The sequence below is a fragment of the Oncorhynchus clarkii genome, chromosome 12 (genome assembly GCF_045791955.1).
Source record: "Oncorhynchus clarkii lewisi isolate Uvic-CL-2024 chromosome 12, UVic_Ocla_1.0, whole genome shotgun sequence".
NCBI classification, from domain to species: domain Eukaryota; kingdom Metazoa; phylum Chordata; class Actinopteri; order Salmoniformes; family Salmonidae; genus Oncorhynchus; species Oncorhynchus clarkii.
Genome location: NC_092158.1, coordinates 38,837,788 through 38,857,095, shown reverse-complemented (window position 1 = coordinate 38,857,095; position 19,308 = coordinate 38,837,788). Strand labels below are relative to the sequence as shown.

General features: G+C 42.4%; 1 protein-coding gene across 2 annotated transcripts in view; it reads left to right on the top strand.

The window, feature by feature from the left end:
* Nucleotides 1-19,308, top strand: part of LOC139423163 (AP-2 complex subunit beta) — a 62,260-nt gene that overhangs the window by 8,095 nt on the left and 34,857 nt on the right. For both annotated transcript variants that reach the window (XM_071174869.1, XM_071174868.1), the window contains exons 7-14: nt 4,314-4,535; nt 8,371-8,491; nt 9,628-9,723; nt 9,927-10,042; nt 10,221-10,386; nt 11,016-11,114; nt 11,278-11,537; nt 12,189-12,384. In XM_071174869.1, coding sequence (XP_071030970.1) covers nt 4,314-4,535; nt 8,371-8,491; nt 9,628-9,723; nt 9,927-10,042; nt 10,221-10,386; nt 11,016-11,114; nt 11,278-11,537; nt 12,189-12,384 — 1,276 coding nt within the window. The remainder of the gene's footprint in view (nt 1-4,313; nt 4,536-8,370; nt 8,492-9,627; nt 9,724-9,926; nt 10,043-10,220; nt 10,387-11,015; nt 11,115-11,277; nt 11,538-12,188; nt 12,385-19,308) is intronic.

The window sequence follows — 19,308 nt, the reverse complement described above, 5'->3', positions numbered from 1 at the left end:
CATGAGAACAGAATTAGCAGAGGTCCTGCTTTTCTGAACAGTGTGGTCTTGAGTTGTGCCTTAAAGGAGGACAGAGACTTTGCAGCCCTAATAGTGTCTGGAAATGCGTTCCGGAGCCGTGCAACTGAAAGCCCTGTCACGATAGATTTGAGTCTGAACCTGGAGGAGCGAAGGGTGCGTGTGGGGCAGGAGAGTAAAATGAGTTCAGACAGGTACTTGGGTCCAGAGTTGTGGATAGCTTGGTGGGATTGAACCAGGATTTTGTAGTCGATACGTGGGCATATTCGGAGCCAGTGGAGGTTGAACTGCACTGGAGTGAGGTGCTTGTCAGAGGTGGTGTGGGTGAGGACCACCACGTACGTGCATCACAGTTCTGGAAATATTGTCGCCTGATTAGGCACTTGGCATATGCACCAACAAAAAGGGCATTACAATAGTCCAGACGGGATGAAATAAAAGTGCTCCAGTTTGTGATGGCATAGGTCATAACCTGCCAATGTTCTGTTGATGGAAAAATTTGACTTTGATCATACTGTTGATGTGGGCCTCAAACGAGAGGTGACTGTTAAATATCACACCCAGGTTGTAAACCTCACTGGAGGGGGTGACCTTGACACCAACAATATTGAGGCTGCTAATGTTGTTTTTATTGTGCCAGTGCCAATCAGGACGTCCTCTGTGTTTTTGCAGTTTAACTGAGGGAAACTTCACTGCATCCACGCTTTGTTGTCCTGCAGGCAGCTGACCAGGAGTGCAGTGGCATTGTCAGTGTTGAGACGTACAGCTGAGTGGCGCCAGCATAAAGTGAAACCCCAGTCCGTGTTTCCTCAAGATGTTTCCCAGTGGCAGCATGCAGATACAAATCAGCAGTGGTCCCAGGACCGAGTCTTGAGGGGCCCCCTGTCTGACCTACTAGGACAGATGGCAAAAAAATGGTAGCGATCAATGAGAGTCCCGGACAGTGTCTGACAGGCCCAGGAGCTTCTCCATGCGGTCCAGTAGGATGGCATGGCTGACCGTGTAATGCTGCACAGAGGTCCAGCAGAATGAGGATGATGGCAGCCCCAGAGTCGTTATTGGTGACTCTTATCAGGGCAGTCTTGGCACTGTGTCTAGCTCTGAAACCCGGCTGGAAGGGCTCAAGTAGGTTGTGAGTGGCCGGATGGTTTTGGAGTTAGAAACCGTACGTTCGAGGAGCTTGGAAATAGGCCTGTATTTCTTGAGGTTGTCAGGGTCAGATCCAGGCTTTTTAGGTACTGGTCTGACTGTGGCCAGTTTGAGCTGAGTAGGGACACATCCAGTGATGAGGTACTTGTTGGTCATTTTGGTGAAGAAAGGCTCCAGAGCAGGTAAGCATGTCATAGGGAGGTGGGGAGCAAGTGGTGGGCCTCATTGTCCTAACTAGCTTGGTTACATCAGCTACAGTGACTGTGGTGAAGGTGGAGAAACTTGGACTGGGTAGCTCAACTTCCGGGACTGGAGAGGACGGGGTGGTGTTATTGATGTTTTCAATTTTGCTTTGGAAGGAGCACAGGTATTAATTGCACCTTCGGGAGACTGAGGTAGCAGAATTGATTATAGGTTGGAGGAGCTTGTCCACAGTAGAGAACAGGGAGTTACCAATGGCGTTGCTGATCAGTTAGGACCAGTAGGATGTCCGAGGTGCATTTAAGGCTTGTTTGTATTCTTGCTGATGTTGCTCATACATCTGCGCATATACAGTTAGACCAAGTTTTCTTATACTGTTGTTCTAGACGACGGCCAGTTGCCTTCAGAGAGCGTTGCTCTGCTCCTCGGTGTACCAGGGAGAAGATTTGGAGAAAGACACCATTCGGGTTTCCAAAGGAGCAACTTTATCCAGTATGGAGGCAAATGCAGTGTTGTGTTGAGCCACTAGTCAGTAACTTGCAGGTAGGAGATGGATTCAGTAAGCTGGCCAGTGTTTGTTTTTAGACTCCTAAACTGAATGGAGTGTTTGTTTGGCCGAGTGGGTAGAGGAATAGCTAGGGTGAAGGTGATGCGTTTATGGTCGGACATCCCTGACACGTTTCCTTCCAATTTGGAGAATTCCACGTCTAGTACAGACCAGGTCTAGTGTATGGCCTTTGTTGTGGCTGGCAAAGACCACGTGCTGTTGGAGTCCAAAGATGTCCAGGACATCAGCCAGGCCGGTAGAGAGACTGCAGTCGACATGTATGTTGAAATGACCAAGCACTAGCATAGCAGGGCACAAAGGGCTCAGGAGTGTTAGTAGCTCAGGTAGTTGCGCAAGAAAGTCAGAGTTGAGCTTTCGGAGGTCGATAAATCAGCACAGCCAGTACTGATACAGAGCCAGTGCTCTTGAAAGCCATGCATTCAAAACATGAGATTGCTGGTACTGGAGTAGACTTCACAGTGCCGTCAGTCCTGCAGATTACATCCAATCCACCACCATGTCCAGATGTGCGAGAACAGTCCAGGTAGGTGTAACCAGATGGAGTGCATTGTTTGAGGGATATGTACTCATTGGGCTGATGCCAAGTCTTACTGAGGCAGAGAAAGTCTAGACCTCTATCAGTGTCATTAAGTAGTAACCCTTTGTTTATGGATCCTGCATTTAAAAGGCCCAGTTGAATAACTTTGGAAGTTGCCAAAGGGGCAGCCTGCAGAACAGACCAGTGTCCTATTATCCACCTCCGGTGTGCGTGATGTACTGCTCGCAGTGTGACTGCACACAATAGACATGCATTTTTTCTGCATTTTTTTTCCTGAGGATTGTCGTGGAATATTTCTGAGAGACTTTTAGATTTCTTCAAAACAATCAAACTTTATGATTAATTATTGCAACAACGGAGTGGTCAACGACCACCCTTAAGTGATTCATAAGAGCCCAACGAAAAAGATTTGGGTTACAGATCTTTATAGCAAAGTACATCCTCCTGAATGTTCATGACAAACAACAGATGTGTTGAATTATACAAAGGTACATTGTGATATCAAGCAGCAGACAGCAAGATTTACATGGTGCCAAATGTCTGTCTCTAGGTCTTTTACTACTTGTTTATACAGAAATACTAATGCAACATAGGACACTAGGTCCTTCCCTCAAATTATGAAGTCCAGTGTTCATCTGCAATGTGGGAGAAATAAACTGGAAGGAGGGTTTGCCTGGCACTGGCAGACAGGCCAGCATTTCACAGACACTAATCATGGAATGGAATGCAGTCTTTAGGTTTTATCACCAAGGCATTGTAAATCAACTGTCAGCGTTATGCCTCAGAGGCTCCTCTCAGAAGAACAGACAAAGTGTGAAAGTAATAATACAAGAATACATTCTAATATAAAGTCATGTGAATAACATAATGTTGTAATTTCCACCACAGGATTCTGTATTGCATAAGGATGTTTTTCATCTCCCTGCACTTCTGAGGAATCTTTGGGTGTAGTGAGTGATAGTTGCTGCCATTTCTGTATCTTTTGGTCCAGCCTTTGATCCAATAAATGGGAGATGAGATAAGAAGAGATGAGGATCTCGGAGGATCGGAGCTGGTATTTGAATCCAAACAATTAACTATTTGGTTGGAGAAGTAGTCAAATATGTTAACTAATTTAATGTTGTTGAAAGGGGAAAAAATACACTACTTGATTAGCTATATAAAAAATAAGTTGAGAAAAAAAAATGCACATAAACACCTAAAACAAATAATTAAGGATACGTTTGCAGGAGTGAACCACCAAGGCAACCATGGAATTCAGTATAGCATTGAGATCGATACAGGTAACTGCCAAAATAAAGGAAACACAAAGTGTCTTTATAGGGCATTGGGCCACCACAGCATCAATGTGCCTTGGCATAGATTCTACAAGTGCCTGGAACTCTATTGAAGGGTTGCGACACCATTCTTCCACGTGAAATTCCATAATTTGGTGTTTTGTTGATGGTGGTAGAAAACACTGTCTCAGGCTCCGCTCCAGAATCTCCCATAAGTGTTCAATTGGGTTGAGATCTGGTGACACACACACGCACACACTTTAAACCCCCCATTCTCCTTTGAGACCCCTCTTTCAAAGTCACTGAGATCTCTTCTAGCCATGCTAGCCAAAATAAAAAATATCTGAGCTATTTGTTATGTACCAATTAGTTATGTCCTGTATAGGGAGTTGTGATTAATCTCCACAATAAGTCCTGTGTACTAAATCTCTACCAGACGTTTATTGCATCTAAAGTAAACTGCTGAGTTTGTCCACTAAAATCACTTATGGTGTTGTCAACTTTTAAATCCTTTGTAATATAGATTGCACTAATAAACCCACCTGTCCTCTTTATTTTCCAGCATCTGCGAGCGTGTCACTCCCCGTCTCTCCCATGCCAACTCGGCGGTGGTGCTGTCGGCCGTTAAGGTGCTGATGAAGTTCCTGGAGCTTCTGCCCAAGGAGTCGGACTACTACAACACCCTGCTGAAGAAGCTGTCCCCACCGCTGGTCACCCTGCTCTCTGGGGAGCCAGAGGTCCAGTATGTGGCGCTCAGGAACATCAACCTCATCGTCCAGAAAAGGTCAGTGGGACATTTACACTCAACATTAATGCTAAGTTATTGCTAGCCTCCAAGGGATCAGGGCTGGAACAGAGCCATACATCAAAATGTGTTTAGTTTATCACTTTCTAAATGAATCCTCAGTGATGTGGAATGTTTGGTGTTGGATAAGGCCCAGTGAAGTAAAAAATATGATTTTTCTGTGTTTTATATATACAGTGCAAGTATTCAGACCCCAATGACTTTTTCCACATTTTGTTAGGTTGCAGCCTTATTGTAAAATGAATTTACATTTTTTTATTTCTCTCAATCTAATGTTTATTCCAACCTCATAGTGTGGAAATATTTGTATTTATTTATTTAACCTTTATTTAAGTAGGCAAGTCAGTTAAGAACAAATTGGCCCAGCGTCATCCGGGTTAGGTTTTGGCTGGGGTAGGCCATAATTGTAAATAATAATTTGTTCTTAACTGATTTGCATAGTTAAATAAAGGTTAAATAAATAATTACAAATATTTCCACACTATGAGGTTGGAATAATACTGTGAAAATGAAAAGACGGCCTGAAAGGTCATCCTGTTTTGTTTGCATGGTGTTTTGGCCTGCCTGGTGACATCACTAGGCGGTAAATCAGTTAATCAAATCAAGCTTTATTTATACAGGCCATTTCAGACATGGAATGCAAATGCAATGTGCTTCACAGGAAAAAATGAAAATAAAAAAGTGAATTTATATTTCTGTTTTTATTTTCACTGTTTTTTATTTTCATTTTTTGTGTATGTATGTGTGTGTGTGTGTGTGTGTGTGTGTGTGTATATATATATATATATATATATATATATATATATATATATATATATATATATATATATATATACACTACACAACAAACATGAGAAAAGAAAAAAAAAGAACAATAAAAATTGAAAGATTGAAAAGCACCCTAAAGAAAAGCAAAGCTTAAACGGTGTGTTTAAGATCTCTTTTAAATACAGTACCAGTCAAACGTTTGTTTTGGTTAATACATGATTCCATATGTGTTATTTCATTGTTTTCATGTCTTCACTATTATTCTACAATGTAGATAATAGTCAAAATTAAAGAAAACCCCAGGAATGAGTAGATGTGTCCAAACTTTTGACTGGTACTGTTTGTCCACAGTTTCTGCCCCCCCTCCGGTTCTCTGGCAGGCTGTTCCAGAGGCTGGGGGCATAATAACTAAATGCTGCCTCTCCATGCTTCTTGGTCCTAGACTTTGGGAAAGTTAAAAGGCCAGTGCCAGAGGACCGGAGAGACCTACTGGGTGCATAACTTAAAAGCACGTCTGACATGTATCGGGGTGCACAATCGTAGATTGATTTAAAAACCAATAAAATACTTGAATGAATGAATAAATAAATGAATTATAAAACTCACAGGCAGCCAGTGCAGAGACCTTTAAAAACCGGTGTAAATGTGTGCTTTCCGTCTGGTCTGCAGCACAGTACCCGTGCTGCAGCATTCTGTATGTTTTGCAGTTGACCAATGGCTTTTCTTGGGTAGACCAGCCAGGAGAGTATTACAGTATCAGCCTGTGATCAGAAATTGCTTTGGCAATGTTCCTCAGCTGGTAAAAAGCTATTTTGGTCACATTCCTAATGTATGATCCGAAGTTGAATTCAGATTCTAAAATGACACCCAGGTTTTTTACCTGGTGTTTTATCTTTATTGCCAGTGAATTAAAATGTGCGACCAGATCCTCTCTGTGCTTTGGCTCCAACAGTAAGTACCTTGGTCTTGTATTAATTAATCTGGAGAAAGTTGTGAGCCATCCAAGTATTTAAGTTAGGAATACAGTCTAATTTATCAGTGGAGTTAAAATCCTCTGGTGGCACAAATGTAAAGTTGTGTATCGTCTGCCTAGCAGTGAAAATCAATACTGTGCTTTCTGAAAAATTCTGCTAAGGGGTAACATGCTGTATATAAACTGAACATTTCCGGACCTAAAATCTAACCTTGTGGAACGCCACGTGATATGTATTTTCTCTTGAGTTATTTTTACCAAGGGTGACAAACTCTCCACCAGTTAAATAGGTGTTAAACCAATTTTGAACGGGACCGGAGAGGCTAACCCACCTCTCCAGTCTGTCCAGAAGGACATCATGGTCACCAGTGTCAAATGCTGCACTTAAATCCAAGAGTACAAGGACAGAGAGTTGTTTGGCATCTGTGTTGGCACAAAGATAATTTACCACTTTAACTGAAGCAGTCTCTGTGTTGTGGTGGGCACAAAAACCAGATTGGAATTTTTCCAAAATACCGTTTGCACTTAATCATTTAGCTGTTTGAAAACATATTTCTACAGAATTTTGCTTAAGAATGGAAGGTTGGAGATTGGTTGAACATTTCTAAGAGCTGAAGAAACTAGATTGATTTTCTTCAGAAGAGGATTCACTATAGCAGTTTTCAGTGCAGTGGGGAAAGTGCCTGTGAACAGGGAGTGGTTAACAATAGCTTGCCCTTCTTCAGATATGCAATTAAAAAATGTTTTGAAGAAGGTGGTGGAGATGGGATCTAGAAGGCTTGTGTTATCACTTTCCTGAGGATGTCGGTGTTAACCATGGAAAATAAATCCATAGTGCCTTTGCGTGGTAGGCTAAGGCACATATCATCAAACTTCTCATCAGGTCTTGCTTGACTGATACCCAGCCTAGTGTTTGTTATCTTGTCTCTGAAATATGCCGCAAACTCATCACGTTTGGAAAGTTCACATAGGTTTGCGGGGGTAAGATTTATCAGTGCACTTTTGAATTAATCTGATTATTAGTGATCAATTTAGAAAAATGAGCCCGTCTGGCATTTCTAATTAACTTGTTATATATGCTAAGTTGCTCTCTCAGAACATCATAATGGACCTGCAACTTTGACTTAATAGACCAATAACCAAGTTAGTTCCAAACTTCTCTGCCAATAACCGCTAGTTTTTGGTTTTCCCCTCCCACTCAGACCACTCCCAGACAGTTCTAGCAAAATTCTTGCTTGCTCTATGCTAAGAAGCATTTTGTATACCTTTTTTTTACCATTTTATTTAAGTCAGTCACAGTAAGTTCATTTTTACAGAGAAATGATTTGATGTTGAGATTAAAACGGCTGCATTGGACCATTTTATGTCTTGGCACCATGTTTTCGTTTTGTGTCCTCCTCACTTCCTAGCCACTAGATGACAGCATTTCTCTCCTTATGTACCTTTCTCATCTCTCAGCTCTGTGGGTTCAGATCAGGACCACATAGATAGACACATAGAGTTGTTCTGTTAAACAGCCACCACTAACATTGAGCGGCTGCTGCCAACACACTGACTCAACTCCAGCCACTTTAATAATGGGAATTGATGGGAATTGATGTAAAATATATCACTAGCCACTTTAAACAATGCTACTTAATATAATGTTTACATACCCTACATTATTTATCTCATATGTATACGTATATACTGTACTCTATATCATCTACTGCATCTTTATGTAATACATGTATCACTAGCCACTTTAAACTATGCCACTTTGTTTACATACTCATGTCATATGTATATACATACTGTACTCGATACCATCTACTGCATCTTGCCTATGCCGCTCTGTACCATCACTCATTCATATATCTTTATGTACATATTCTTTATCCCTTTACACTTGTGTGTATAAGGTAGTAGTTTTGGAATTGTTAGCTAGATTACTCGTTGGTTATTACTGCATTGTCGGAACTAGAAGCACAAGCGTTTCGCTACACTCGCATTAACATCTGCTAACCATGTGTATGTGACAAATAACAATTGATTTGATTTGTTCCCATTATAAATGTAATCTCTACTATTTAGGCCAGAGATTCTGAAGCAGGAGATCAAGGTGTTCTTTGTCAAGTACAACGACCCCATCTACGTCAAATTGGAGAAGCTGGATATTATGATTCGCCTGGCCTCCCAGGCCAACATAGCCCAGGTACTGCTCATGGAACCCCATACCTCACTGAATGGAAGTCTGTATTAGGGTGTTCATTTCTCATGATTTGCCGTACATCATTTTATACTTAGTCACTCTATACAGAAAACCATCTTTGGGGATGATAGCTCCATACTGTATATGTTTTGTTTGTTTTTCATACGGTATCTGTTTGACTTAGAATAATGTTATTGGCCCACAAAAATATACACTTTTGTTAATATAAGAACATGGCCCTTAAAAAACAACAGGTGCTAGCCCAGATTTGCATTAATCTGTTCAGCTGCACCAAAACACTGAGTATACCAAACATTAGGTACACCTTCCTAATATTGAGTTCCCCCCCTGTTGGGGCCTGGACTCTACAAGGTGTCGAAAGCACTCCACAGGGATGCTGGACCATGTTGACTACAATGCTTCCCACAGTTGTGTCAAGTTGGCTGGATGTCCTTTGGGTGGTGGACAATTCTTGATACACCCAGGAAACCATTAAGCGTGTAAAACCCAGCAGAGCTGCAGTTGTTGACACAAACCGGTGGACCTGCTACCATACCCTTTTTAAAGGCACTTACATTTTTTTGTCTTGCCCATTCACCCTCTGAATGGCACACACATACAGTCCATGTCTCACTTGTCTCAAGGCTTAAAAATCCTTCTTTAACCTGTCTCCTCCATTTACACTGAAGTGGATTTAACAAGTGACATCAATAAGGGATCATAGCTTTCACCTCGATTCACCTGGTCAGTCTATGTCATGGATAGAGCAGGTGTTATTAATGTTTTGTATACTTAGTTTTTATTGAAGACTTATTTCGACAGACATGTTCACCTCCCAATGCGTCACTCCTAATCTGTTTTAGCTGGTACTCTGACAGGCATGCTGTTAGATGATGCCTTAATGAACACACGTTTTGGACAGTGGATGTACTTGCTTCCTTTGCTGTTAAAAGACGAGCCTTGGCTTGGGTAGTTTAGCCTTGGATGCATACATAATTCACCAACCTTAACCATGTCTCCTCAAATCATTCTCTTACAATGTCAATACGCTTGCTTTTCCTCCCACTGCGACTGTGTGTGTGTGTGTGTGTGTGTGTGTGTGTCATGTTTTTCACTCATATGCCCTGCTCTCTCCCCAGGTGTTGGCTGAGCTGAAGGAGTACGCCACCGAGGTGGATGTTGACTTTGTGCGTAAGGCAGTGAGAGCCATCGGACGCTGTGCCATCAAAGTAGAGGTAGGAATCTGAGACCCCATCATAGATGGACGCAGAGAGGGTCTTTGATCAGATTTTATAGCTCTTCCATAAAAGTGCCATCCAATCCTATGAAGTTGTTTGAAGGAGTTTAAACAAGGTACTTTGGCCACTGATTACATTTTTTTATTTGATTTATCTGTGTTGGGTCAGTGTTGACTTTGTTCCTGTTGTCTCTCTGTTAGCAATCTGCTGAGCGCTGTGTGAGCACCCTGCTGGACCTCATCCAGACCAAAGTCAACTATGTGGTGCAGGAGGCCATCGTGGTCATCAGGGACATATTCCGCAAATACCCCAACAAGTAGGTGTCCTTTTCCCTCCATTCCCGATAATTATCAATAAAGATGGAGATTTATTTTCCTCAATAGGACCTATACCGCCCCTGTCTGTGTATATATAATACCTGTGTATATTCCAAGGCCCAGACAGACACTAGTATATACCCTGACCCTTTGTGTTCTCTCTCTCTATCTCTTCAGGTATGAGAGCATCATCGCCACGCTGTGTGAGAACCTGGACTCTCTGGACGAGCCGGATGCTCGCGCCGCCATGATCTGGATCGTGGGCGAGTACGCTGAGAGGATCGACAACGCTGACGAGTTGCTGGAGAGTTTCCTGGAGGGCTTCCACGACGAGAGCACCCAGGTCAGTTGTCCCAGAGCAGAGCGCCCAGGTCAGTTGTCCCAGAGCAGAGCGCCCAGGTCAGTTGTCCAAGAGCAGAGCGCCCAGGTCAGTTGTCCCAGAGCAGAGCGCCCAGGTCAGTTGTCCCAGAGCAGAGCGCCCAGGTCAGTTGTCCCAGAGCAGAGCAGCCAGGTCAGTTGTCCCAGAGCAGAGCAGCCAGGTCAGTTGTCCCAGAGCGGAGCAGCCAGGTCAGTTGTCCCAGAGCAGAGCGCCCAGGTCAGTTGAGGTCTGCAATTTATAATCTAATTCTACGCCGCAAGACCATTAATATAAATTTGAAAAGATTGGGTCAATGTTTCACCTTGTTGCTTTCATTTGACTATCTTAATGCCAGATGGCCTCGTTGTTGCCTTTGGGACTATTACGCCCTGCTTGGAAATTAATCTAGGGCAAAGACTGGATTGAATATGGTAAGAGCTCCACCTTGCCCTTGTCTTTAATTTCTGCTATATTGCTTTCATTAAAGCCATCCTTTCAGATCTACACGTGCCTTGTGGCTAGGAGTTGATTTGGCCCCGCCCTAACAATAATTACCTTTATTATCTGGGTTGTGGGGTCAGACCATTCAGTCTTGGGGGTGTGTTGTGTTTCAGGTCCAGCTCACTCTTCTGACGGCCATCGTCAAACTATTCCTCAAGAAACCCTCTGAGACTCAGGAGCTGGTGCAGCAGGTCCTTAGTCTGGCCACACAGGTGACATACACACAAAAACACAGAGAGAGAGAGAGAGACACACACACATACACACACAGAGACACACACCAATATATCTCCCTCTTTTGCTTCAAACTGTTTCAAACTTCAACTTAACACTGTCTATTCACCACTGTGATTCCTTCCCCTTGTGTCATCCCAGGACTCCGACAACCCTGACCTACGTGACAGGGGTTACATCTACTGGCGCCTGCTGTCCACCGACCCAGTGACTGCCAAGGAGGTGGTCTTGTCCGAGAAGCCCCTGATCTCGGAGGAGACGGACCTGATTGAGCCCACCCTGCTGGATGAACTCATCTGCCACATTGGCTCCCTGGCCTCCGTCTACCACAAGCCCCCAAACGCCTTTGTGGAGGGTAGCCATGGCATCCACCGCAAGCACCTGCCCATCCAGCACGGCAGGTAAGACACAGTTATGAGAAAGTTACTCAGTTACCAAGAACCAGGAAGACAGACACTCACCTAACCCCCCAAATAAAGCTTCCCTCCTCCTCTAGCACAACACAAAGGCTATCATTGCTTACACACAAATACCAACATCTGTTCTCCCATAGTGGGTGTGGCAATAGCGCCGTCTCCGACCTAAATTTAGAGGCCCTCTTCTTGGATGCAGATACAAAATGTTGCTGTTTTAAAGCCAATTTCCTACAATTCTACACATTTTGCCATGGGGCAGAGAGAAGATTAGTTGTAAAGCTAGTTTCCTGCAATTCTACACATTGAGAGAATGCCGTCTTATGCTATCTGAGTGACTCAAACATTATAACAAAATCAACGGGGGCCCCATGCCATGACATTTTTTACATTTTAGATTCTCCCTGAAGGTCTAGTTTTTATTTTGGTGATTGTTAGTTCTAAAAAAAAATCTTATTAAAGCATTTATATCTCCAGTATATTTTCTCCTATACTTTATATCTGGTTTGAGTCGTTCCCTGGTGGGGGGGTTTATCATATTTCTGGGAGTGGTGGCAACTATTTAGAAGTGTTGTTAAATGAATATAGGGGAAACACTGACATATTAGCATCTCTGTGTCCTCTCTTTCCACCTCTCAGCATTGATACAGGCGAGAGCCCGGTGAGCGCAGGGCCAGCGGCCCCCATTGAACAGGCCCAGTCAGTTATCCCCTCCCAGGGTGACCTGCTGGGAGACCTGCTCAACCTGGATCTGGGTCCCCCCGTCAACGTGCCCCAGCAGTCCTCCATGCAGATGGGTGCTGTCGACCTGCTGGGCGGAGGCCTCGACAGCCTGGTGAGTGACGGACACTCACACACAATTGCAAACAACTGAATTTATTTATTTGGGTTGGAATGGTGGGGATTGTCAATGTAGTCCATGAGGGATCAGTAGGACCGCACTCTCCAGATTGTTTCATTGTGCCATGAACAATAAAACGTAGTATGATGTCATGTGGAGATTGTGGTCTCATTGATGGTTTCCTAAGCAGGGTAGGCTTTTCTCAGGCTTTTCACCTGAGATGTTGTAGGGACGCAGAGGAATTCTAGAGGGCATTTTAATTGCATCTGCGTATTACTAGGATAACTGCAGCTTTTGGAATGCATCAGTGACAGTGGTACATGGTGTTCCTGTCAAATATTATGAAGTTGTAGGCCTAAGGTTTACTGTGGAGTGAAAAGGCATAGTTTTTTTGCTGTGGCGGGGCAGTGTTGTCAGATGTCAATGCTCTAGTCAGGCTGTTGAAAGTTTCCTTGGCGACATCAAACTCATCGATGTACAGTGCCATGAAAAAGTGTTTCTCCAATTTTTGATTTTCTCTATTTTGCATAATTTTGATACTGAATGTTATCAGATCTTCAACCAAAACCTAATATTAGATTAAGGGAACCTGAGTTTACTAATAACGAAAACATTTATACTTATTTTATTTAATTAACAATATTATGCAACACATAATTCACCTGTGTGGAAAAGTAATTGCCCCCTTACGCTCAATAACTGGTTGTGCCACCTTTTTAGCTGCAATGACTGCAACCAACACATCCTGTAGTTGTTGATCAGTCTCTCACATCACTGTGGAGTAATTTTGGCCCACTTTTGTATGCAGAACTGCTTCAACTCAGCGACATTTGTGGGTTTTCAAGCAGGAACTGCTCTTCTCACATCCTGCCACAACATCTCAATTTGGATTAGGTCTGGACTTCGACTAGGCCATTCCAAAACTTCCAATGTATATGTAAACTAGAGGTCGACCGATTATGATTTTTCAACGCCAATACCAATTATTGAAGGACCAAAAAAAGGCAATACCGATTAATCGGGACGGTTTTAAATGTTTATTTTTATTTGTAATAATGACAATTACAACAATACTGAATGAACACTTATTTTAACTTAATATAATACATCAATAAAATCAATTTAGCATCAAATAAATAATGAAACATGTTCAAGTGCAATATGTGCCAGGTAAGAAAGCTAACGTTTAATTTCCTTGCTCAGAACATAAGAACATATGAAAGCTGGAGGTTCCTTTTAACATGAGTCTTCAATATTCCCAGGTAAGAAGTTTTAGGTTGTAGTTATTATAGGAATTATAGGACTATTTCTCTCTATACGATTTGTATTTCATATACCTTTGAGTATTGGATGTTCTTATAGGCACTTTAGTATTGCCAGTGTAACAGTATAGCTTCCGTCTCTCTCCTCGCTCCTACCTGGGATCGAACCAGGAACACATCGACAACAGCCGCCCTTGAGGCATCGTTACCCATCGCTCCACAAAAGCCGTGGCCCTTGCACAGCACGGGGAACAACTACTCCAAGTCTCAGAGCGAGTGACATTTGAAAGGCTATTAGCGCGCACCCTGCTAACTAGCTAGCCATTTCACATCGGTTACAGCAGCCTAATCTCGGGAGTTGATAGGCTTGAAGTCATGAACAGCGCAATGCTTGAAGCATTGCAAAGAGCTGCTGGCAAAATGCACGAAAGTGCTGTTTGAATGAATGCTCACGAGTCTGCTGGTGCCTACCATCGCTCAGTCAGACTGCTCTATCAAATCATAGACTTAATTATAACATAACACACAGAAATATGAGCCTTAGGTCATTAATATGGTAGAATCCGGAAACTATTATCTCGAAATCAAAATGTTTATTCTTTCAGTGAAATATGGAACCGTTCCGTATTTTATCGAAGTCTAAATATTTCTGTTACATTGCACAACCTTAAATGTTATGTTATAATTATGTAAAATTCTAGCAAATTAGTTTGCAACGAGCCAGGCGGCCCAAACTGCTGCATATAATACCCTGACTCTGTTGCAAGAGAAGTGACACATTTTCCCTAGTTAAAAGAAATTAATGTTAGCAGGCAATATTAACTAAATATGCAGGTTTAAAAATATATACTTGTGTATTGATTTTAAGAAAGGCATTGATGTTTAGGGTTAGGTACACGTTGGAGCAACACCATTCCTTTTTCGCGAATGCGCACCGCATCGATTATATGCAACGAAGGACATGCTAGATAAACTAGTAATATCATCAACCATGTGTAGTTATAACTAGTGATTATGATTGATTGTTTTTTATAAGATAAGTTTAATGCTAGCTAGCAACTTACCTTGGCTTCTTACTGCATTCGCGTAACAGGCATGCTCCTCGTGGGGTGCAATGAGAGGCAGGTGGTTAGAGCGTTGGACTAGTTAACCGTAAGGTTGCAAGATTGAATCCCCGAGCTGACAAGGTAAAAATCTGTTGTTCTGCCCCTGAACAAGGCTGTCATTGAAAATAAGAATGTGTTCTTAACTGACTTGCCTAGTTAAATAAAGGTGTAAAAAAATATATATAATAATCGGCCAAATCGGTGTCCAATAATACCGATTTCCGATTGTTATGAAAACTTGAAATCGGCCCTAATTAATCGGCCAATCCGATTAGTCGGTCGACCTCTTAAATAAACTTGATTGTGTGTTTTGGATCATTGTCTTGCTGCATGACCCAGCTGCGCTTCAGCTCACAGACGGATGGCCTGACATTCTCCTGTAGAATTCTACAGAAGTGTAAGGGGGTGGACCTTTTCACACAGGGGCATTGGGTGTTGCATAACTTTGTTTATGAAATAAGTGTGTAGTTGTTGTTACAGTTGAAGTCGTAAGTTTACATATACCTTAGCCAAATACATTTAAACTCAGTTTTTCACAAATTCCCTCTCAGTTAGGATCACCACAGAATAATAGTGGAGAGAATGATTTATTTCAGCTTTTATTTCTTTCATCACATTCCCAGTGGGTCAGAAGTTTACATACACTCAATTAATATTTGTTAGCATAGCCTTTAAATTGTTTAACTTGGGTTAAATGTTTCAGGTAGCCTTCCACAACCTTCCCACAATTAGTTGGGTGAATTTTGGCCCATTCCTCCTGACAGAGCTGGTGTAACTGAGTTAGGTTTTTAGACCTCCTTTCTCGCACAAGCTTTTTCAGTTCTGCCCACACATTTTCCATAGGATTGAGGTCAGGGCTTTGTAATGGCCACTTCAATATCTTAACTTTATTGTCCTTAAGCCATTTTGTTTGGGGTCATGTTCCATTTGGAAGACCCATTTGCAACCAAGCTGTAACTTCCTGATGTCTTGACGTTGCTTCAATATATCCACATAATTTCTCTTCCTCATGATGCAATCTCTTTTGTGAAGTTCACCAGTCCCTCCTGCAGCAAAGCACCCCCCCAACATGATGCTGCCACCCCCGTGCTTCATGGTTGGGATGATGTTCTTCAGCTTGCAAGCCTCCCCCTTTTCCCTCCAAACATATTGATGGTCATTATGGTCAAACGGTTCTATTTTTGTTTCATCAGACCAGAGGACATTTCTCCAAAAAGTACGATCTTTGTCCCCATGTGCAGTTGCAAACCGTAGTCTGGCTTTTTTTGGTGGATTTGGAGCAGTGTCTTATTCCTTGTTGAGCGGCCTTTCAGGTTATATCGATATAGGTCTCGTATTACTGTGGATATAGATACTTTTGTACCTGTTTCCTCCAGCGTCTTCACAAGGTCCTTTGCTGTTGTTCTGGGATTGATTTGCACTTTTCGCACCAAAGTATGTTCATCTCTAGGAGACAGAACGCGTCTCATTCATGAGCGGTATGACGGCTCTGTGGTCCCATGGTATTTATACCTGCGTAGTATTGTTTGTACAGATGAACGTGGTACCTTCAGGTGTTTGGAAATTGCTCCAAAGGATGAACCAGACATGTGGAGGTCTACAAATTATTTTCTGAGGTCTTGGCTGACTTCCTTTGTTTAAAGGCACAGTCAGCTTAGTGTATGTAATCTTCTGACCCACTGGAATTGTGATACAGTGAATTATAAGTGAAATAATCTGTCTGTAAACAATTGTTGGAAAAATGACTTGTCATGCCACAAAGTAGATGTCCTAACCGACTTGCCAAAACTATAGTTTGTTCACAATACATTTGTGGAGTGGTTGAAAAATGAGTGTAATGACTCCAACCTAATTGTATGTAAACTTCCGACTTGAACTGTATGTATACTCAGGTTCCCTTTATCTAATATTAGGTTTTAGTTGAAGATCTGATAACATTCAGTATAAAAAATATGCAAAAGTAGAAGAAATTAGAAAGAGGGTAAATATGTTTTCACAGCACTGTATGACTGATTTAGTATCTTCATGTATGGTGCAAGGGAACTCTGATTAGCTTTTTGACAAAGTATCTGCTAAATTTGGAAGTTGAGTTTATTACATTATCAGGATAGTTATGTTATCATCATATCCACATTAAACATACAGTGAGGGAAACAATTATTTGATCCCTTGTTGATTTTGTACGTTTGCCCACTGACAAAGAAATGATCAGTCTATCATTTTAATGGTAGGTTTATTTGAACAGTGAGAGACAGAATAACCACAAAAAAATCCAGAAAAACACATGTTCAAAATGTTATAAATTGATTTGCATTTTAATGAGGGAAATAAATATTTGACCTCCTCTCAATCAGAAAGATTTCTGGCTCCCAGGTGTCTTTTATAAAGGTAACAAGCTGAAATTAGGAGTACACTTAAAGGGAGTGCTCCTAATCTCAGCTTGTTACCTGTATAAAAGACACCTGTCCACAGAAGCAATCAATCAATCAGATTCCAAACTCTCCACCATGGCCAAGACCAAAGAGTTCTCCAAGGATGTCAGGGACAAGATTGTAGACCTACACAAGGCTGGAATGGGCTACAAGACCATCGCCAAGCAGCTTGGTGAGAAGGTGACAACAGTTGGTGCGATTATTCGCAAATGGAAGAAACACAAAAGAACTGTCAATCTCCCTCTGCCTGGGGCTCCATGCAAGATCTCACCTCGTGGAGTTGCAATGATCATGAGAACGGTGAGGAATCAGCCCAGAACTACACGATAGGATCTTGTCAATGATCTCAAGGCAGCTGGGACCATAGTCACCAAGAAAACAATTGGGAACACACTACGCCGTGAAGTACTGAAATCATGCAGCGCCCGCAAGGTCCCCCTGCTCAAGAAAGCACATATACATGCCCGTCTGAAGTTTGCCAATGAACATCTGAATGATTCAGAGGACAACTGGGTGAAAGTGTTGTGGTCAGATGAGACCAAAATGGAGCTCTTTGGCATCAACTAAACTCGCCGTGTTTGGAGGAGGAGGAATGTGCCTATAACCCCAAGAACCCCATCCCCACCGTCAAACAAGGTGGAAACATCATGCTTTTGGGGTGTTTTTCTGCTAAGGGGACAGGACAACTTCACCGCATCAAAGGGACGATGGACGGGGCCATGTACCGTCAAATCTTGGGTGAGAACCTCCTTCCCTCAGCCAGGGCTTTGAAAATGGGTCGTGGATGGGTATTCCAGCATGAGAATGACCCAAAACACACAGCCAAGGCAACAAAGTGGCTCAAGAAGAAGCACATTAAAGTCCTGGAGTGGCCTAGCCAGTCTCCAGACCTTAATCCCATAGAAAATATTTAGAGGGAGCTGAATGTTCGAGTTGCCAAACGTCAGCCTCGAAACCTTAATGACTTGAAGAAGATCTGCAAAGAGGAGTGGGACCAAATCCCTCCTGAGATGTGTGCAAACCTGGTGGCCAACTACAAGAAACGTCTGACCTCTGTGATTGCCAACAAGGGTTTTGCCACCAAGTACTAAGTCATGTTTTGCAGAGGGGTCAAATACTTATTTCCCTCATTTAAAATGCAAATCAATTTATAATGTTTTTGACATGTTTTTCTGGATTTTTTTGTTGTTATTCAATCTCACTGTTCAAATAAACCTACCATTACAATTATAGACTGATCATTTCTTTGTCAGCGGTCAAACGTACAAAATCAGCATGGGATCAAATACTTTTTTTCCCTGTATGCATCAACAGTTCAAATAGTGTACGCACATTCTGGCTGACACATCAAGGGTGATGTATGCTGGGCAGCAGCAACAGAGAGACACTCTGTCTGTCAGTGAGAAGCCTGCCTCGCTGTCCCTGACTGATCTGCCAGACACTAGTACAGAGAGGCATGCAGGCCAGGGATGTCACGATGTGGCTTCACTCTGACATCTCAATACAGAAGAGACACGAGGCGGAGGCTTGGCACGCCATGGTGGCTCTGGCACACACACAGGACCCCAAAGTTTGGTCCTAATGGTGGACGGTGGATAGTGATAGCGTCTTATCAGGTTGTATGCTGCTAATATTATTGCACTGTCAAGATTTGTTTTGGTCTTCATGCAGATGAGTTGTTTTGTTTGACAAGGCGGTGCATACTAATTAACATTTCAGTTTTGCATCTAAAACGTCCTAGTTAGCTAGCTATACACAGCACATTTGAATCTCTATTGTAACAATGTGATAATGAAGGCTCATTTGCTCATAGGTCGTGTTGTTTTGTGGCTGCTCATCTGGATAACCATTATAGCCCGTGCTTAGCACGTGAAATGAGCAGCAGCTTTTTGGGAAGCTCTATTTACAGTGGGGCAAAACAGTATTTAGTCAGCCACCAATTGTGCAAGTTCTCCCACTTAAAAAGATGACGATACATGGCCCCACAATTACAGGCCTCTCTCATCTTTTTAAGTGGGAGAACTTGCACAATTGGTGGCTGACTAAATACTTTTTTGCCCCACTGTATTTATCTTATGTTTTAGGGAGACTTTCTCCTCTTGACTGAGTAATAACAAC